The sequence below is a fragment of the Delphinus delphis genome, chromosome 10, assembly GCF_949987515.2.
Source record: "Delphinus delphis chromosome 10, mDelDel1.2, whole genome shotgun sequence".
Taxonomy (NCBI): domain Eukaryota; kingdom Metazoa; phylum Chordata; class Mammalia; order Artiodactyla; family Delphinidae; genus Delphinus; species Delphinus delphis.
In genome coordinates this window covers 70,057,486-70,076,436 of record NC_082692.2, presented here as the reverse complement: position 1 = coordinate 70,076,436, position 18,951 = coordinate 70,057,486, and the positions used below count along the sequence as shown (strand labels likewise).

Here is an 18,951-nt window from a genome sequence, read left to right as displayed (position 1 = left end):
TAAGTTCTATTTCTTTCTTTAGAAGACTACGAAAAAGAAAGTATCATGAGACTGCACGATAAAAGAAGACATTATTATTGATAGGTTTGCAGCAGAATTAGAAAGTCCACTGTCTCTTAGTTGATATTTTCAGCAATGAAATGTGATACAGATAAACATATAAAGAAAGAGCCTTAGTACCTGGAAATTTATATTTGAGAACACGTGTATGTGCATGGCCGTGGGTAAACATAGGCCTGTCACCACAGGAGCACAGACTCCAAGAATCTTGGTCCTTAAAGGAACCTAACTGATAATCCCCTCTAAAACCCCACCTAGGGAGGGAATTTCTACAATAACACTTGGCCTTTCCTTGAATATCTTCATTAATGAGGGACCCTCTTCCTAATGAGTCCATTTAAATAATTATTAGACAACTCTTGCCAACATCTCTTCCACAAATTTTGAAAGCCTTATTTCTAAAGATGTTTTCATTCATGGAAATGAGCAAGTGCCAAAACTCTGGGAGGGGCTATGACACTAAGCGCTAGAGAGTCTCCATTAGGGTTGACTTGGGAATGCTTGCAAGAGATTAATACAAAAGGCCCTAATATAAAACATAAGTATATATTGAACTGTCCAGAGCAATCCAAGTTTATAGAACTATGTCTTATTCATCTCTGAAGTTTCTACAAGGCATGGTACAGAGCCTTACACAGACTGAGCACCAAAAATATCAGATGCATGAAACAAGAAAAAGCCGAGGACAATTGAAAAGATTTTCCAGTTTGTCTTGCTTCTAAAACTGGTTGAAATAAGGTAATGTTCCGTTCTTTTTTGGAGGGAGGTGATCTTAGTTTTTTTTACAATATCGTAAAACCTTAAGACTGGAAGAATCATTGGCTATGTGCCTCACATTGGTCACCACAGCTCCCTGTCAGGAGAGCACGAGGCTATACAAAATCTTAGTCCTTACTCTTGCATGTTGATTTAAATCAGTTCTGATGGAGAACTGTGGGCCTCCAGAGTGATCTGACTTGCTGAAGGTTCTGGCAATGGATGTTATGGCTGTATGAATTTTCTCTAAGTAGGGCCATGATCACATTTTAGATTAAAAAAAAATCTATTAAGAAGTTTGTATTCAAATTCCACATGGTACAAAATAACAGTCCTGCTTCCTGACGTGCTTTTTACACAATCTGGTTAAGTTAAAGCTTCCTTTTATTTGGAGCAGCAACACTTATGGAACTGGTCACTGGTTCAGAGCTAGGCCAATATTCAACACTGGCTCTCAAGACTGAATTTGGCTCCCTTAGCATCCAGCCTGCTCCCTCATACTCTGCACGCAATGCCCAGGCCAGCAGGACCAAAGGGACACAGCCAGCCTCCAACAAGGGCACCCACCTGTGCTGAATGGGATCGAATAGACAAAGCTCCCTGGAATCTGCTCAGCGGCTCTTCGGTACCAGAGAGGGAAATGGTCTGCATTAAAGATGTTCTCCTTGTCTCCAGCTTTCAGGAAGTCCCTTGAAATAGAAAAGAATAAGAAGAGCATGGCACCACTCAGCAAGGAAAAGCCAGACACGAGTGCATGCCAGCAGCTTTTGTTGGGTAAAAATAATGTTGGCTTTTAGAACCCCAACCTGCTTTTCTCAGTACAGAGAGGACCTGTGTAACATTGTATACCCCAGATTACTCAGAAATATCTTGTAGAGTCCTGGCAGTCAGACTCCAGTGGGTGAAATGATTTTTCCTAGTATACCTAGTGAACTAATAGTCTTAGCATCTGAAGCAAGCCAACAAAGCCTCCAGAAATCACACCAGAAGACCAAAGGGAGTCAGAAAGCTTTGTCTTGCCTTAAAATCCAAACACACAGATACATATCCTTGAGAGGATCAACATCTTAGGTAGATCTCTCTCTTCTTATAAAAAGGGTAAAGGAGGTAAAAATGGGTCCACATGGGGATCTTTGCTTCTTTCCCCCCCTCCCTACCCTCCAGCCAAACAGAACTGTTCTTACTTCTGGATACTAGGGACTGTTGTGGTGTTGGGTGAGACAGGTCTAGGTTTTAGGCAGAGCTGAATGATCTTGGGTGAGTTACTTGGGTTAGTTACTGAGTCTCCGAGCCCCATTTGTTCATCTACAAAGTGGGAATAATAATATTACACTTACCACGATACTATCAGAATAACATAACACTATGTGTGAAGGGGCTAAGTAAACTGAAAGTGGCTCACACAAATATATGGGATTCTTAAAGCCCAAGAGTTTTTTCATTCTCTATGCTTTAAATGGAAGCTGTGAAGTGATAATTTCTTAGACTTAGGACTGTCTTAGGACTGACTTAGGACTTAGGAGGAGAGCAGTAACCATACGGCGGAGGCTGACATCACAGGTTGCTATATGTGTGTTACTACACGTGCTCCAAAAGGCCACACTGAAAGCACAGGATATATTAATATTGGGGATGGTGGCAGGTTACAGAAGCCATGAACTATAATGGATCTAATTCCAAAAGCATGTGGTGGGGACAGGAGATAGAACCTCAGTGTAGGAGCCTGATGATAGTATAGCTCTAGGATGGGAACTTTCTATTACCCAGACCTATCACCAATACTTTGAACTCTTCCTTGTATGCTCTCTTTAAAAAAAAACATAGAAATTCTAAAACCTTTCTAGACCTGGCTAATAGAGCGCATCCAAATAGTTGGGTATCAACAAATATCATTTGATTGGAGTGGGTAGGCAGGTATAAGACACTAAGACAATGGAAGTCAAGGTGCCTCTACATGAATCAATGATAGGATTTTCCTGAAGACAAGAATTGTTTCACCCAACCAGATAACCAATGAGTATTCACTTTGAGTCACAATAATGTCACAAAGAATTCATAGTTGTAGATACTTTTAGCTTCCCAAAGCAGTTTCACATCCGAAGGTTTTCTGATCCTCACAGTAAACCAGGGAGATCATTAACCCATTTTTCAGATGTATCAAGTGAGGTGAACCAGGTACACATCCCAGCAGTCCTGAGTGTGGTCCTGCCACATTTCAAATCCATCACAATCACCTGTATATAAGACTAGCAAGGTGCTATGTTTTGTTGCTGTTAGTACTTTTCTTGTTTATTTGTCTTAATCTCAAAACATACAACAGTTTTTTGCTCTGAGCACTAGAAAGTCTATTCCTGTGTCTCCCTTTGCCACTCTGGGTCCTAAAAGGAGAAGGCAATGTGTATCCCAACACTTCTAGTCCTTCCTAAGAACTTGCATTCTGTAAAGTAATTGTTTGGGGGTACAGGGGTAAAGAGGAGTTGAAAAGAATCAAGTCACAACTATAGTCAACTTCATAAATGACAAATTTGAGAAGTTGAGGAAGAAAGAGTCCTCAGATGGGCATTAAAAGCCAGTTCACAAAGCATCCAAAAATCTATGGATCTGCCACTTACCAGACCTGGTCTTAAAAGATCATATGGTGGGTGTCCGGGCCTCATCTAAGAGACACAAGAGCACAGCTAAGCTGGGCTTAATGGGACAGGAGTGTTTCCTCATTGGGCTCCTGATGGGCCAACCCCTCTCAAATTGGTGGCCACCCTGTGCCTTGATTATCCCCACCTCCCCCCTCTCAGGGACCCTGAAGGTCAGGATTTGTGAAGTTCCATGGTAACCTCTGGAATCACAAACACACACTTTGCAAACTCTCTGAATCTTAGGCTCCATTCATCCCTGGCCTAATAATGTCTCTTACTTCAGAGAAAAGAAATTGAGAAAACATATTAATGGGCTCAGGAAAGACTTCCCAGGCTCACACCAGCTCTGGTCAAATACCAATTTGAAGAATTAAGACCCTGTGGCTCTCTGAAGACAGACACAGGGGCCAAGCAGTGGTTTAAAAGGGCACCTGGGGCTTCCCTGGTGGCGCAGTGGTTGAGAGTCTGCCTGCCGATGCAGGGGACACAGGTTCGTGTCCCGGTCCGGGAAGATCCCACATGCCGCGGAGTGGCTGGGTCCGTGAGCCATGGCCGCTGAGCCTGTGCGTCCGGAGCCTGTGCTCCGCAACGGGAGAGGCCACAACAGTGAGGCCCGCGTACCACACACACAAAAAAATAATAAATAAATAAAAGGGCATCTGAGGGCTTCCCTGGTGGTGCAGTGGTTAAGAGTCCACCTGCCAATGCAGGGGACATGGGCTCAAGCCCTAGTCCAGGAGGATCCCACGTGCCGTGGAGCAACTAAGCCCATGCGCCACAACTACTGAGCCTGCGCTCTAGAGCCCGCGAGCCACAGCTACTGAGCCCATGTGCCACAATTACTGAAGCCCGTGCACCTAGAGCCTGTGCTCCGCAACAAGAGAAGCCACTGCAATAAGCCCGCACACTGCAATGAAGAGTAGCCCCCGCTCGCCGCAACTAGAGAAAAGCCCGCATGCAGCAACAAAGACCCAACGCAGCCAAAAATAAATAAAATAAAATTAATTAATTAATTAATTATTTTAAAAGGCATCTGGGTACTGAACTTGGTGACACTCTGCCCACTGTCCATCTGGGTCTCTTTAGAAGAACAAGGAAACACTGTCAAACCCGAGAGCCACCAGAATGCCTGCTCCCGAGTGTGGGGCTCTACAGGCCCTCAGTCTCCGAGCTGAGGCACAGAGATTTACTAAAACATATACAAACAAATAAACACCAGACTTGAAACACTGCTTCTCGGGACAGGCAGGAATTCCTCAGCAGAGCTGCGGGACAGCTGAATGCCCTCCAGTCATTTGTCAGGAGGTGAGTGAGTCCTCCCACTGGCTGTTCCCCTACCAGCCACACCATCTCCAGAGTTGAGCGAAATGACTCACCAGGGCGGGAGAGGACTCCAGGACAGTGGACAGAAGCCAACAAGCGTGAAAAACACAGAGTCGTGGAAGGGCCAACAATGGGCAGGTGAAGACATACACTGCGGCCCCCGAGGTAGAACGGAGAGGAAAAATGTCAACAGGCCTGGGGTGGCCTGAATTTTGTTTCTACTGCTGGTGGAATCAATAAATGGTATAAGCTTCCCTTTCACTGTCCCACTTCAGGAGCTCCCTACTTACTGATTGGTGAGCTGCTCGGCCCCAACAAACAGGTTGATTCTCGAGAGGCCTGTGCGAGTGCCGAGGAAGGCCACCTCCACACCCTTGTCAGAATTCCTGAAACAGAGCAGAAGGAATCAGGGGGATTCTGCCAGACAGTAAGCAGATAATGGCTTCTGCATTTTAAGACTCATGGAATGTTTTATGAAATAACAGTCTTGAAGCCTGAAATTTTGGAAGAAATTATAGAAACATATGCACACATGCACACACAGGATGCAAACTCTTATTCCTTACAAAAGTTTTCATGGTAATTCCTGCCAGAAAAACTAAGAAGTCCATGACCAAAGAAGCAGCAGGAGGAAATAAATGCATCCCGAATGCTAAATACACACACCTTTATCTCAAGGTTCTGGGTGCAAGTTCAGAAAGAGCAGGCCAACTTTGAGGAGAGGAAGAAAAGCCTTAGAGCTAGCTGTTTCATCTGATGCTACCAAGCCTATTCTTGGTTCTGAGACCATTAGTGGAATCTGCCATTAGCGAAAAGAAGCAACTGAGTCACTGACTCAAGTCTGTAGTATCCCACAGCCTGGAAATGTTTAGGACTTGAATTCTACACCATTTTGGGGGCACCAACTGGTAACTTCTACTAAAGAATAGGCCTTATCCTCACCACCAACCCCAGAGGGATGAGTAAAGAAATGACTTCTGTAAATAGCCCTACAGGACGCCACACATAGGAACTCTAAGGACAGCCTTAGCAAAGAAGACTCATTTGAAAATTCAGCAAAGATTTTTTTTTCAACATTCAAGGCAAATTTTATATGTTTGAACATGTTCTTCAGGGTTTTCTCAGTGGATACTTCTTCAGAAAAACAGCAAATGGTCTTTCTCCACAAATACATAATTTTATTCTACAAAAAAATATGAAGAGAATACTGATTCCTGAGTTTGCTTCCCACCCTAGATGCTAGTAGCAATTTGATTCCAAGCTTTATCCAAGTCATCTTCAGTATAAGATAATTTAGTTACTTGATCTCTGATGGTTGTCAAAGTGGTCAATACTACCTTTAAGTATTTAAGGGATGAATAAAAACAAACATTATGCATTTGTTTCTGCTCGTAGCCTACAGCAAATTGTAAAGTCGGGATGCCCAATCAGTTACAGATGTGGACTACAATGCAAGCTACCATTTTGGAAATCTTTAGCATCTGTTAGGGGTGAATCAGCAATCTTTCCACAGGATTTTGAGTTTCATGAGAACCTAAAAGAAACATTTCCACTAGAGAATGCAATCACAGGAAAGGCTTTGACTCTTTCCAAACCTCCCAGGGAATAAGATCCATGCAGGTAAGCAGTCCAAGGATACCCCCAAATATAATGAGAGTGGTCATATCTTTGGGAGTCCAGACTCATGTATTAAACTACCTACCTTACATCTATGCTTAGGAGTCATTTTAACTACAAAATGTCTAGAAAAGAATTCTGGCCATGTCCAGTCCCAAACCCGCTCTTCCTTCACTGTCTCCTGTCCTAGGAAATGGCACCACTATCTACCCAGATATTGATGTCATTAACCTGAGAATGATCCTTGACAGCTCAGCCTCCCTACCCTCACAGCGTGAACCCACCACCAAGTCCTGGGGGTCTTACTTCCAAAGCATGCCACAAGTAAATCCCTTGTCTCTGTGCCCACTGCCACTGCCTTGGTCCAAGTGGCAAATCCCTTGAACTGCTGTAGGAGCCTTTACTATTTTTCTTACCCCCATTACATTCTATTATCCACATAGCAGTAGAAGGGTCTTTTTTAAAAATGCAAATCCGATCATCTCCTTCTTAAAATCTTAAAATGTCGTTCTTAAAATTCTTCAATGATTTTCCAATATTCTGAGTATAAAATCCAAAATCCTTAATCTGATTCCCAAGGTCCTGAACCACCAGGCCCTACTGTACCCTTGTCTCCTAACATCTTCCAGCCTATGCTCTACATATCAGTTCTGTTGGCCTTCTTTAAATTCCTCAACCATGTCAAATACTGTCTCACCTCAGGGCCTTTGCACATACTGTTCCAATTCCCTGGAATGCTCCCAGGGAACCCTTGAACTAGTTCCTGCTCAGAAAAGCCTTTCCTGTCTTCTATCTCCACTCTAAGTCTTGTTACTGCCTACATGTCTAATTTTCCTTCATAGTTATCACAATTCTTAATCATATAGCACACTATATATCACAGGTACCATGATGGTGAGGACTGTGTTTGATTGAGTTACCTCGATTTCACCAATACCTAGCCCAGTGCCTGGAACATAACAGACGTGCAGTCAATATTTGATGAATGAGTGAATGAAAATGAGAACAGAATGAAAAATAGACCTGATATAGGAAAATATACAAAACAAGATAAAAAAAGGAAAGGAGCTAATAAAGAATAAAAAAGGAGAGAGAACTGAATAATGTATGACATGAAGGTATAAGGAAAAAGGAATAATTGTCTCTCTTATTTTTAATTGTTAACAGCCTACTTAAAATAGTAAAATACTAGTATTAATATTAAAAATAAGCTGCTGAAGCAGTTCTCACCCTCGTCTTTGACAACAACTACCATTGCCTGCCCTCCTCCCCCTACATCCTCCACTTCAGAAATAAAACTGCAGGGTTATATCTGACACCCTAATGAAATAGAGCTCTCACTTCCCTGTCCTCCTCACAACCTAGCCTGGCCCAGATCCCAAGTTCCCTCTAGACAGTGAAGGTGAGGGAGCCATGGCAGGGCAGGAAGCAAAATGCTCCTTCCGCCTCCCTCTCTCTCGGAAGTGTCACCCTACCTCAGCATACCAAATTTCATGTAATGTTAAAACTCAAACAAATTATATGTCAAACCCAGGAGCTTGCCATCCAAGCCAGAGCCGCTAATCTGCTCTAGCTCTTGTGGTTTGGAGCTTTGGGGAAAATTAAAGAACTTTAACACCAGCCTCCTAAAACAGTTTAGTTCTTTAAACCATAACCATATTTCGGACGGCTTGTGGGGAAATGGCCATGAAAGGGGGACACGTGCAACCACTTACTCAGATTTGTTGAGGGCAAGGCTGGTCCAATAGGCTTCAATGGGAGCACTCACCACAGCATCAAAAAGGACTTCTTGTATCAATTCTTTATCACCTGTTGGGAGGGATAGACTTGAGAAGATGGCTTTGGCTAGACCCCAAATTGTAGCATGAGAAGTGCACACTGGGCTCATTTTACAGTATTTACAGGCTACTTTCTCCTATGGTGTGTTCCTGCGTTAACCTCCCACCAGCTGAAAATATGAAACAGTTGACACCTGATATGCCACAACACAAGGGCCCCCAAAGCATTTGGATGAGATGATAGTAAATTGAGAGTCGTGGGTGTCTCACGCTTCAGTTTTCTACTTTCCCTCCCCATCTATTAGTTCATGCCATAGACCAGCACGCCAGCTCTGGGATTCGGAGATCAGAAGGCAGCACTCCTCAGTTTGCTCTTTTCATCCCCATTTCTGTCCTCTATCAAAATTTGCAATTCTTCAGGGCCCTGATCTTGGTTGTAAGGGAAAGGGGCTTAAGAACGTCTGGGACTCTTATTTTGTCATTCCTTCCATCTAAGATTTTTTTTTTTTTTCATTTTAAAGTAGGACATCTGTCCTTATCCAAACGAATTCTTGATAGAGCTCTGTGGAAGAGGCCAAGGAATCAGGAGGATATCATGAATCTAGCAGAGGCATCCTAGAGCCCTACAGCTTTATCACCTAGCAGGCCAGTCATCACCTTAGCTGGTGGCCAAGAAGACAGTGCAGTTTTGTTATAAAAGCAAAAACTGGAAATAACTCACAATCAAAAAGACAATGAATAAATTGAGATAATATATAAATTTAAAATGAATAATATATAATTATATATATATATAAATCTTAATATACAAAGTAATGAAAATAATGGCACATACTATATATGGATATACATCCATATATCCAAATATTAGCTACTGGAACTAATTTATCCTTGTTCAGGGACTGTTCTTGCACTTGGTGAGCATCAGGCCTGCTGCTGCTCTCTCTCTGCCCCCCTTTCCCTGCCCCCGTCACCAGCTACTGGCCATTTCTGACTCACTGAGCTCCCTCAGAGGGCACTCTGTAGGAGGAGGGGCAGAAGAATATACAGTGCAAAAAGCAACATGTCACAGTGGCAATCCCACACCGGACAGAACCAGGAGGCCTAGATTATGGCCTTGGATGAGACAAATCCTATTTCCACCCCTTGTTTCTCTTTGTAAAATAAAAAAGCAGATATCGACAGTCCCCTCCCAGTTGAAACATTTTCATGTTACTCAGGCGCTTGACTAAATGGTTTGGTAAGGGGAAAAATCCAATGTGAAGTGTTAAACTGGGATTGGGGACTCTGCATGACTCTTGGTAACCCACATTCCTTTTCCTGTTCCTACAGGAAGCAGATATTTGGCTGGATTTAATGTGACTGATCATCTCGGCCAAAGCAAAGCTTCCCATGAAAACTGAGGGGAAATATGGTCTTGAGTTCACGCACACACACACACACACACACACCGTCCAACCACCATAGGCACACACACATGCATTTGGAAGCACACTCACATTGGAGCAGAGGTTCTTTGCCTTTGAGGTAGAGCTTAATAGCTTCTAGTTGAGATAGATGACGGTGCTCTGGGTGTACGTCAGTGTTGCAGTAGGACCTAGGAATGTGACATGGCCCAAAACAAGAACATGTACATATTTATGGCATCACTTTCCTTTGCTTTTGAACCAGGAGAACTGGGCAAGGGAATACAGACAACTTGAAATCAAAGAGGGTAATAAACACCAATGCCGAGGAAGAATCATTCCATTCTTACCATTCGTCTGCCAAGGACACATCAGGGTGTTCTAAGTCATGCAGGCCTGGAGGTCAAGGAGAAGGGCATCATGAGTAAGTACCATCTGTGTGGGGCACTGACCACCCCCCTCATGCTCTCCTGTGCTTCAAATGTTCTAGGGCAAGGCCATGGGGGGTGGGGGTTAAGGGTAGACATCAACACCAAAGATACCTGCCTGAGAAAAGGGACTTTGCACATAGGAAACAAGTTCTGTTCCCAGGCAGAACCTTCCCCCCACGTCCACCTCACTCAGCCACCACTGCAACTTTCCCTGGCAGTCTCCCAGGAAAGCCTTAACTCCCTGAAGATAAATGATGCACCAGTGAGTCCTGGGAGAGAAGCTTAGCAAGATGGTGGAGACACCAACTTTGGAGGCCCGTACAGTACAGCCTGAGTTGGGAAATTGGGTGGGCCACTAAACTGCTGTGTGATGTTAGCAGGTTGATTTACTCTTTCTTCACGTGCAAAGCAGTAATAATAATAGTCCCTAACTGACAGGTGGTTGTGAGGGTGAAATTATAGGTTGAATGATATGAGATTGCCAATACTCAACTGTTTTTGACCAGCAAAAATTGCTAGTTGATACAGGATGCTAAGTTAAAATGAATCATCAGTCTGGAGAGGTAGCTAGAAGAACTGAGGCCTGCAGGGAATTGGGGAGTTTTTATATATAAAATACCCGAGACACCCTAACTCTGTGAAATCACTCTTTTTCCTTGTGTCTTTATGTGACTTCATTTTGATGGGTCATAAGCAGACAAACACTTCTGAGTGACAACCTCAGGAACTCCAATTTTTGAGAATGTCAGTTTCCCAAGTGACCAACAGTATCTTACTGCACTCAGGATTCCAGTTTCCTCCTCAAATACAAATGTACAAAATAAATAGCAAAACACTAGAACTATCATCACACACTCCTGTTTGATTTTATAGGAAGTAGGCAATGAATTATATAGAATATCATACTATATGACCCAAGTGGCCATATCCTGGCTCCAACACCTTCTGGTTGAATGATGTTGGGAATGTCGCTTCAACTCTTTGACTTATAGTCAGAAGATGTGGGTAATAGTGCCTAACTCACAGACTGCATGAGAGGGTTGAACGGAATAGTGATTAGTCCCTAGGACAATCTATGCATCCATCCATCCTTTCTTCCCTTTCTTCTTCCCTCCACTCCTCCCTCCCTCCCTCCCATTCTTCCTTCCATATATTTACTGAGCATCCACTATGTGCCAGGTACTATTCTAGGTCCTGAGAACATAGCAGTGACCAATACAAAAATCACTGCTGCTCTCATGGTATTTACTTTCTAGCATCAGAAAAGAGATAAGTTAAAATACATAGCCTATCAGTAGTGAGGGCTATGAAGTTAAGAGAGAGAATGAAGCAAGGAGACGGGGTACTAAGAGATGGGGGGGGATGAGGGAAAGAGTTTCACTGTTAACAGTGGGAGTCAGATGCTTCACTGAGACAGTGACTTTAAGCAAAGACCTGGAGGAGGTGAGGAGAGAACCACGTAGTAACTGAGGTGCTCGCAGCAGAAGAAACCACAGCTGCAGAGGCCCTGAGCTAGGATCTCACCTTCCTGGAATACTGGGTTAATGATATCAATTCTACATATAATATATTTCTAGTTTCTGTTCTCATCTGCAAAGTCCTCTCTGCCTATACTTCATAGGACCTATCAATGAGACCCTGAAGGGAAGATCTTTTTGATTGCTTCCTCTCTGAGTTCCTAGGCCACCAAGGAAATATGATTGTTCTCTAACCCTCTCACCTCTGATTTTGATCCTCCTGACAAAATCACACCTACTGTTTGATTGATAATGCTGACAATAATGACATAAGCTCTAATTTATTGAACAAGTACTGTGTACTACATATACATAAAGATAAAGTGTCAAGGAGATTCAGAAGAGAAACGACTTCAGCAGGTAGAACTACAGCCCATACCTTTAACCTCAGTAGCAACTCCTTACATTGTGAGCAAAATCAGCCTGTTCGCCACCTTGGTAATACCTGCCATTGTCAAGGCAGGTTGAAAATTCCTACATTCTATGGGAGATCATTCTTTACGGGACAACCTTCAGAAGTGGTCACCATCCCCAAGAAACTCCTGCCCTCTTTAAGAACAGAGCAGAATGGTAATCAAGCCGTGGCCTTTATGGATGACAAGCCCCTCTACTAGTTAGCCCAGGGGAAGCAGTTTTCTCAGGCTCTGTAACTCAGCAAAGCTGGCAGGATTGGAAGCCCTCTTATTTACAGAGGACCAACAGAGAGAGGAAGATCTGACCTCATTTGTGTGGATAACCAGACACTCTTCCCCTTGCCTAGGATTCAAACTAATTTCTTGCAGGATGGTTGCAGTTGGCTCTAAAATTCTCTCTGTGTGAGCTCTTAGCCTAACAGAAGATGATAGTGACTAAAGAAATGAAGAAGTGATCCAAAAAACAATGCAAAACAACTGTGTGTGTGTGTGTGTGTGTGTGTGAGAGAGAGAGAGAGAGAGAGAGAGAGAGAGAGAAGATGGAGGGTCAGGTCCATTGACTAAGGGAATGAACACAAGAGAGGCAAATAATCCATTAACAATCTCTCCTTTTACTGTTCTGATCATGAGCTATTTCCTCATCTTGACCTCAGATGGCTTAGATGTGAATTTTCTGTCTTCACGAGCAGTGACATCCACAGAGCCACACGTGGCTCATGGAGCCAGAAAATTAAAGAAGTTAAAAAAAAAAAAAAAGATCCCTGAGAATACATCCTGTTGAGTATCTTGCCCAAATCACAAAGTTGCCTGTTTTTCCTTGCCTGTCTCTAGGAAGAGGGAGCACATGATTGAATATCTCTGCAGTGGGCATACTCTGGGTTCTGCCCTGGTCAAGATGATCTCTTCACTCTCCTTCCTGTTCCTTAAGATCTCACAATCAGTTGGGAGACAAAACCCAAAACCCATGAAACAATGCAGGGACACTCAGGAGTAGACCAGAAGGCCATCTATGAAACCTGGCATCTCAGGGACTTCCAATCTCCTTCTTCATTCTCCACTGCATCATCGGAGTGAGCCACAAGGTGGTCTAGCTTCTGGAAGTTCACCAAACTCATTTGTAACCAGCTTTAACCCATTAAAACCCAGCTTGTAACTGACCTTCCCACTCTTGGCCACACTCCCTGAGGATACCCACAAAGAGCACTGGTCTGGTCCAACTCCTTCTCTGTCAAGATGCAAAACAGAACACCTAGGTTGGGCAAGTGACTTACTCAAGGCCACTCTGGGAGTGAAGCCTTTCAGAGGCCAGACCCACTCCTCCCTGTGAGCTGGTGATACTGGGAAAGATAACTTCTCTGAGCTACTAGCTTGTTGGGAGATGAAAAGGACAGTATGGGGGTGAGAGCAGTTTTCAAGTTTAAAGGGCTGTAACAACAGCTACCATTTACTGGGAGTTTCCAGTGCACTGGTGCTTTATGAAGACAAGAAGAGGGACGTCCCTGGCAGTCCAGTGGTTAAGACTCCACGCTTCCACTGCAGGGGGTGCGGGTTTCTGACTTACTAAATCATTTGAATGATCACATTTCCCTTGGACCCAAGCTGCCTTGAAACACAAGTGAAATTTGTGGCTCAACTATGTAGAAGACTTAAGGCTCGCACAGCTTTCTTTTCTTTTTCTTTTCCTGGGCTTGAGTTTTTATACTAATTCGTATTTTTCTTGGTACTAATTTTTATGTATGAGAAGAATACAGTTGGTGGATGGATGATTCTTATGAGTTGCCTCAACAGCTTTGTGGATGAAAGCAGAACATAAATGAAATCACGGAAGGCCATCACTAGTTGGGAGTCCCACCATTCTGAATCAGTCTCGGAGAGCAAGGTAACAGCAGGTGGGTAAATGGTTGAGTCACATGTCCAGGGATTGGAATAAGGGTTGGATAGATGAGCAAATTCTTCAGCTAACCCAACAGCTGGCTTCAGGGCTTTCTTCCCACACAAAAGGATAAGATGGATGAAGGCAGCATCTTACCTTCTTCAATGGTTACATTCCCTCGGAAGAAATATTTCCCATGGCCTCTAGAGAGCGCCACACCTAAACTGTGCAGAGAAACAAAGCAGACCTTGAAATCCATGACACTGACTGGAACAGACTTGCAGGTGAACTTTATTTTCCGTTTTCACATTTCCATTTCATGTTCTGTAAACAATGTTTTTCAAGTTTACTTTCAAAACCCCACTGATTATAGTTGGTGTTGGTGTTTCTTAGATTCAATCAGCCGCTTCAGTGTAATTTCTGATTGGAAGTGCAACAGCAATGGGTGGCTCCTGCGTGTGTTTAAAGAGGTGTGGCAGCTCCTACAAGCCCTTCTAGCAAGCCCTTCTTTTGGATGCTCTTGCAAGTGCTACGTGTCCTGCTCTTCACTACCACCTTATGCACCCCTGCCCTACATTCAGCCACACACGGCTCTTTCCAGACTGTAGAGTTTGGGACGAGGGAAAATTAACCCCTTCTCAATGGCAAAAATGAACACTTCTACTGCCACTTGAACGTAGCCACATGACTGTATCGTGGGCTTCTCTGCCCAACCTTCTCCCTTGCCTGATAGATTTTTCACACTCTCACACTCTCAAAGTCTTGATTTAAGCTCCTTCCTTCGTTGCCTAAAGTCAGAGAGTATGTTTTGATAACACAGTCTCTTCATTTGGTAAACCCACTTAGCAGTCATGTGTTCCATCAACTGCTCTGGCTCCAAATGGAATCCACCCATGATCCCTGGCCGTATACAACAACAACGCCACATTTTTTTTTTTAAAGATTAATCTAAGTTAGTAAATTCTTTCTCTCTTTAGCTCTGCAAGGCACCAGTTCAGGAACACAAAGAAGCCCTACCAAAATAACTTTTTACAAAAAGTGTTATCACACTAAGTTAATAGCAGGAAACTTTAGAATGCCACATACACTTCTGAAAGCAGGCAAGGGGGCAAATGCATTTTTCAGGATTGTTACAAAGAGAAATAACAGGATTCAAAGGCAGACAAGCACAGAACAGTTCAGAGAAATTAAAACGGAAGCACAACATGTAGGGATGAATATGCTACCTCCAAGTGTGAAGGATCATGGAAATAAAAGGCAGCAAGTTAGATGGTTAAGGACCCTGGTAACCCTCTGAATTTATCTATCTGCCCTTAGTTAGAACCCCAGAAGCTTATTTGCTTGATAATGAGATGCAAAGCCATGACAAATTGAGTGAGTTCTCCTAGGTGAGCCTGAACCATCTTCCCCCTTCTGGAAAACAAAAGCAAAAGCAGCCTGGGAAAAGCCCCTTCCTCACTCTTTCCGGCCTTTCGGCAGGGTGTTTGGTTATCTTCAGATGATGAGCTCTGAAAGCGTCAGCAGGTTTTGTACAAACACAACTGATGGGTCTGATGGAATGTCCACGTATTATGGTCAGCTCTACCTGAAAGGAGTACCCTTGATGTCTGTATAATAGTAGTCATTTGTCATCACCAAAACCCGTTTCTAGATTGAAAAAAAAAAGTCGTAGAGAAAAGAAAACATGGTTAGTCTGCTAGGTGAAGTTTTCAGAAATAAATAAAAATAAATGGACACACTATGATCAGGTTAACAGTACTACATGAATCTTGTTTGAGATAAGTAAAGACAAGAGAAAAATGATCTCAGCGAAAGATATTTACTCCAGATAGAACTTTCAAAGCTAATTTTTCACAGTGGTTTGTTTTAAATTAAGCGGCAAGAATGTTTGAGAAAAATGTACCCCTTTGTCCACTGTCTTCTTCACCTCCATGGAAAACTTCCCGGTCTTTCTATTCACCATGGCATTTCTTAACTGAAACAATAGAAGAAAATCGGAGTTAGTTCTTCCCAGGGTTACCATACTGTCTTGGACACCTTCCACCCTCCAGCTTGGGAGCACATTTGGTGGCTTGAGTATGAGACAGCTGGGCTGTTTCCCCATTGACTCTTGGGGTACTTTTGCAGTAAGTCTGCATACTACACTCAGCCCTCTGAAATGGGGCTTCAGAAGAATAAACACCCAACTGCTTTTGTACAGGGGGAGAGAGGTTAACAACAATAAATAAATGACCATCAACTTCAATTTGGGGTGCTCGTGTAAACCTCTGGGCAACAATGACCAAAAAAGCCTCTGCAATGTTGACAAATCCTGAGAGTCAGAGAACGGACCCCCAGCAAATGCTAAAACACTCAAGCAGCAAGGGGAAAGAAAAAAAAGAAGGGGGACGAGTTGCTTTTTCAAAAAGGGTATTGGTCTGTCATGTAGAAATCATTTTTCAAAACATAATCAAGTTAAAGATATTTTCCTACACAGTAGTTTTTTTGTTTTGTTTTGTTTTTTTAAAAAGCCAACCATTTGGAAGACAGGGATTAAGTTTTTCACAGCATGAATCATCTTCAAACACTCTGAGAAATCTGGGCCAATGAAAGGCCTGGCTGAGGCCGATGGGCAGTGAACAGGGCAACCCTGTATCTGATTTTTGGAGGTCCCATCTGGGAACGGTGAGCCTCCCTCCCTTCCCCCACCCCTGGCTGATCTCTGCTAATTACTTGTGGCCCTTCCGTGAGTTCAGAGAAGGACAGCAGACACAGTGATGAAAGATGTGCCGTCATGGGCACCAATAGGAGACGACGGGAAAGCCATTTAATGAAATAGGAGCAAATGCTGACATGCCACAGCCTGTCAGGAAAGGCTCTTTCCCAGCCCCACGGCTTGTTTTTATTTTCTTACTTTTATTTTTTAATTTTTTCCCCTCTTTTTCTCCTTTGAGGAGCTTGAATAAGATCTGGCTGATAGAGAACTACAGTGCTTGCAAGCAACCTAAATTTGATGTGGGGCTGTCTAGATTTGGGTTCATATTCTCATCTTCTGTGAGAGAGAGTAAGAGCATAATTTTTAGCTGGAGGCATGTATAAAATAAAACATATATTTTACTCTAGATATTTTTTAACAACACATAATGGGCATTTCTGGAAATATTTTCCCATTTTAACTTTTGTGGTTTTGGATGGGGAGAGCTGGTCCTAATTAAGTCTACTTTCTAACTCTTAAGAACGGCTCGATTTATCTTTGACATGGTTTTCATTTTTCCTCTTTCTGGTGCCTGCCTAAAGCCATTTGGGACCTTCCCCTCTCACATTCCCCAGGCAAGTCAGAGATTAGGTAAGCTTCTCCATGCCTCAGTGCCACCCCACCCCCAACTCCCAGTAGCACAGAACAATCAGCATCAGGACCTGGGAGGGTCCGAGGCCAGGGTCACTAATGCTTTCTGGAGGCAGATGCTTAGATGATTAGTCTAGTCTTTCCCTTTTCTTCAGTTATAATGGAAATAGATTACACTTATTGAATATTGAGGCAGGATAGCCCTGGAGTTCAGAAATGGACTCTGGGGCCAGAGGTTTATGATCTTGACCAAATCACTTACCCTCTCTGTGCCTCAGATTCTCTTCCTGCAAAATGGAACTAATGACAGCACAGACTGTCTCATAAAGTTGTAGTGGGAACTAGATGAGCTAATATGCAGAAGAGTGCCTGGTATTCCCTGAGCATTCAACAGATGTTACCTGTCCTGTATCATCATCCTCACCAGCATCATCACCCTCCTCCTCCCTTTTCTTTAATGTCAGACCCCTTTCAATAGCTCAAAATATTAGGTTTCAAACTCCAGTTTGTTTGACACAGATATGACCTCATATCTTTTTTGGAAGTACACAGGGTCTGTGTTATAAATGTGGTCATTAAATTCAACAAGATTCTAGCTGCCAAGAGGAGTAGGATGCTTCTTCCAAGAACTTCTCTGCAGCTGGGCAGACTCATGCTGCTTCTTCCTCAGTGGGCTCTGCTTGTCTGGTCTTTTGCAGATCTTGACCTAAAGTCTGCCCTCTGCTACTTACATGCAAACCTCACTGGTGGACACATGGGCATGTGGGATCTTGTGTAGCCTTCACAGAGATGCTTTGTATAGGTTCCAGAATTCTCTAATCAAGCGAGTGCAAATTCCTAGGAGAGAAATGGTGACTTGGGTTTTCCCAATCAAGCACGTTGGTAGTGAAGGAATTCACATCTCAAATGTACCTTATTTCCAAGGAGACAAGAGACCCAAACAAAAGAGACAACCAAAGGCCAACTGAAGAATAAGAGCAATGAACTTTCTGGAGGTGTGGGAACTCTGAAGGTAGACACTCAGAACTCAGTCCTGGGAATCAGATGAAGGTAAAGAACGTGGCACAGGCTGGGAATCCGATGACAAAGGAAGAAAAGAGCAAGGAAACAGAAAGCATTTGTCAAATTGTTGTTAGTAAAAGGAGATATCAGCTCATGGAAAATTAACTTGGGCACAGGTGATAATGACTAGACACCTGGGGTACAGATGAGCCAAGTAATAAATCTCTTCAAGTAACCTGCAAAGGAGAAGTGCGAGCGCCAGCCTAGTGTTAACTAGCAGAGGGCCTGCTTCCTGGATGCAGGGACTCCCAAGTATGAATGAGCATCAAGCTTGCCTCCCATGTCAATTAAAATGTAAAAGATGAAAGGATGGGGAAGCATGTTGATGACAGGGTTCAAACCTTCTGGGAAAGAAAACAAAAGGATCCTGTGAAGTCAAAATAAAGCAGCTGATAAAGTAAAGAGGAAAGAGAAAGGAAAACAATGGAATGCACCCTTTAAAGTTTCATGATACAGTTTAGCAACTGACATTCATTAATGAGAATGAGGGTTGATGATGCTGAGAATAATACTAATAACAGTTACCACTCAGAGTGCTCACTGTGTCCATGCAACGATGTTGATGGTGACACTTTTCACTACAGTAACACACTTAGTATTCACAACAGCTCTGTGAGGTAGGTACTATTGCCATCATACTCATTTTACTGAGAAAAAAAAAAGGACATAAACCAAAATTGAGATGTAGAGAAGATAATTGCTTGCCTGAGACCAACAGCCAGCAAATAGCAGAGGTGGGGTCTGAACCCAGGCAGGC

At 43.2% G+C, this 18,951-nt stretch overlaps 1 protein-coding gene across 1 annotated transcript in view; it reads right to left on the bottom strand.

The window, feature by feature from the left end:
• CACNA2D3 (calcium voltage-gated channel auxiliary subunit alpha2delta 3) overlaps window positions 1–18,951 on the bottom strand; it is a 784,136-nt gene that overhangs the window by 149,005 nt on the left and 616,180 nt on the right. Inside the window, exons 19-26 of the mRNA XM_060022702.1 lie at window positions 15,711–15,782; window positions 15,393–15,454; window positions 13,964–14,031; window positions 9,924–9,969; window positions 9,667–9,764; window positions 8,105–8,198; window positions 5,063–5,158; window positions 1,384–1,505 (exon numbers count right to left, since the gene is read on the bottom strand). Of these exons, the coding sequence (XP_059878685.1) occupies window positions 1,384–1,505; window positions 5,063–5,158; window positions 8,105–8,198; window positions 9,667–9,764; window positions 9,924–9,969; window positions 13,964–14,031; window positions 15,393–15,454; window positions 15,711–15,782 (658 nt within the window). The remainder of the gene's footprint in view (window positions 1–1,383; window positions 1,506–5,062; window positions 5,159–8,104; window positions 8,199–9,666; window positions 9,765–9,923; window positions 9,970–13,963; window positions 14,032–15,392; window positions 15,455–15,710; window positions 15,783–18,951) is intronic.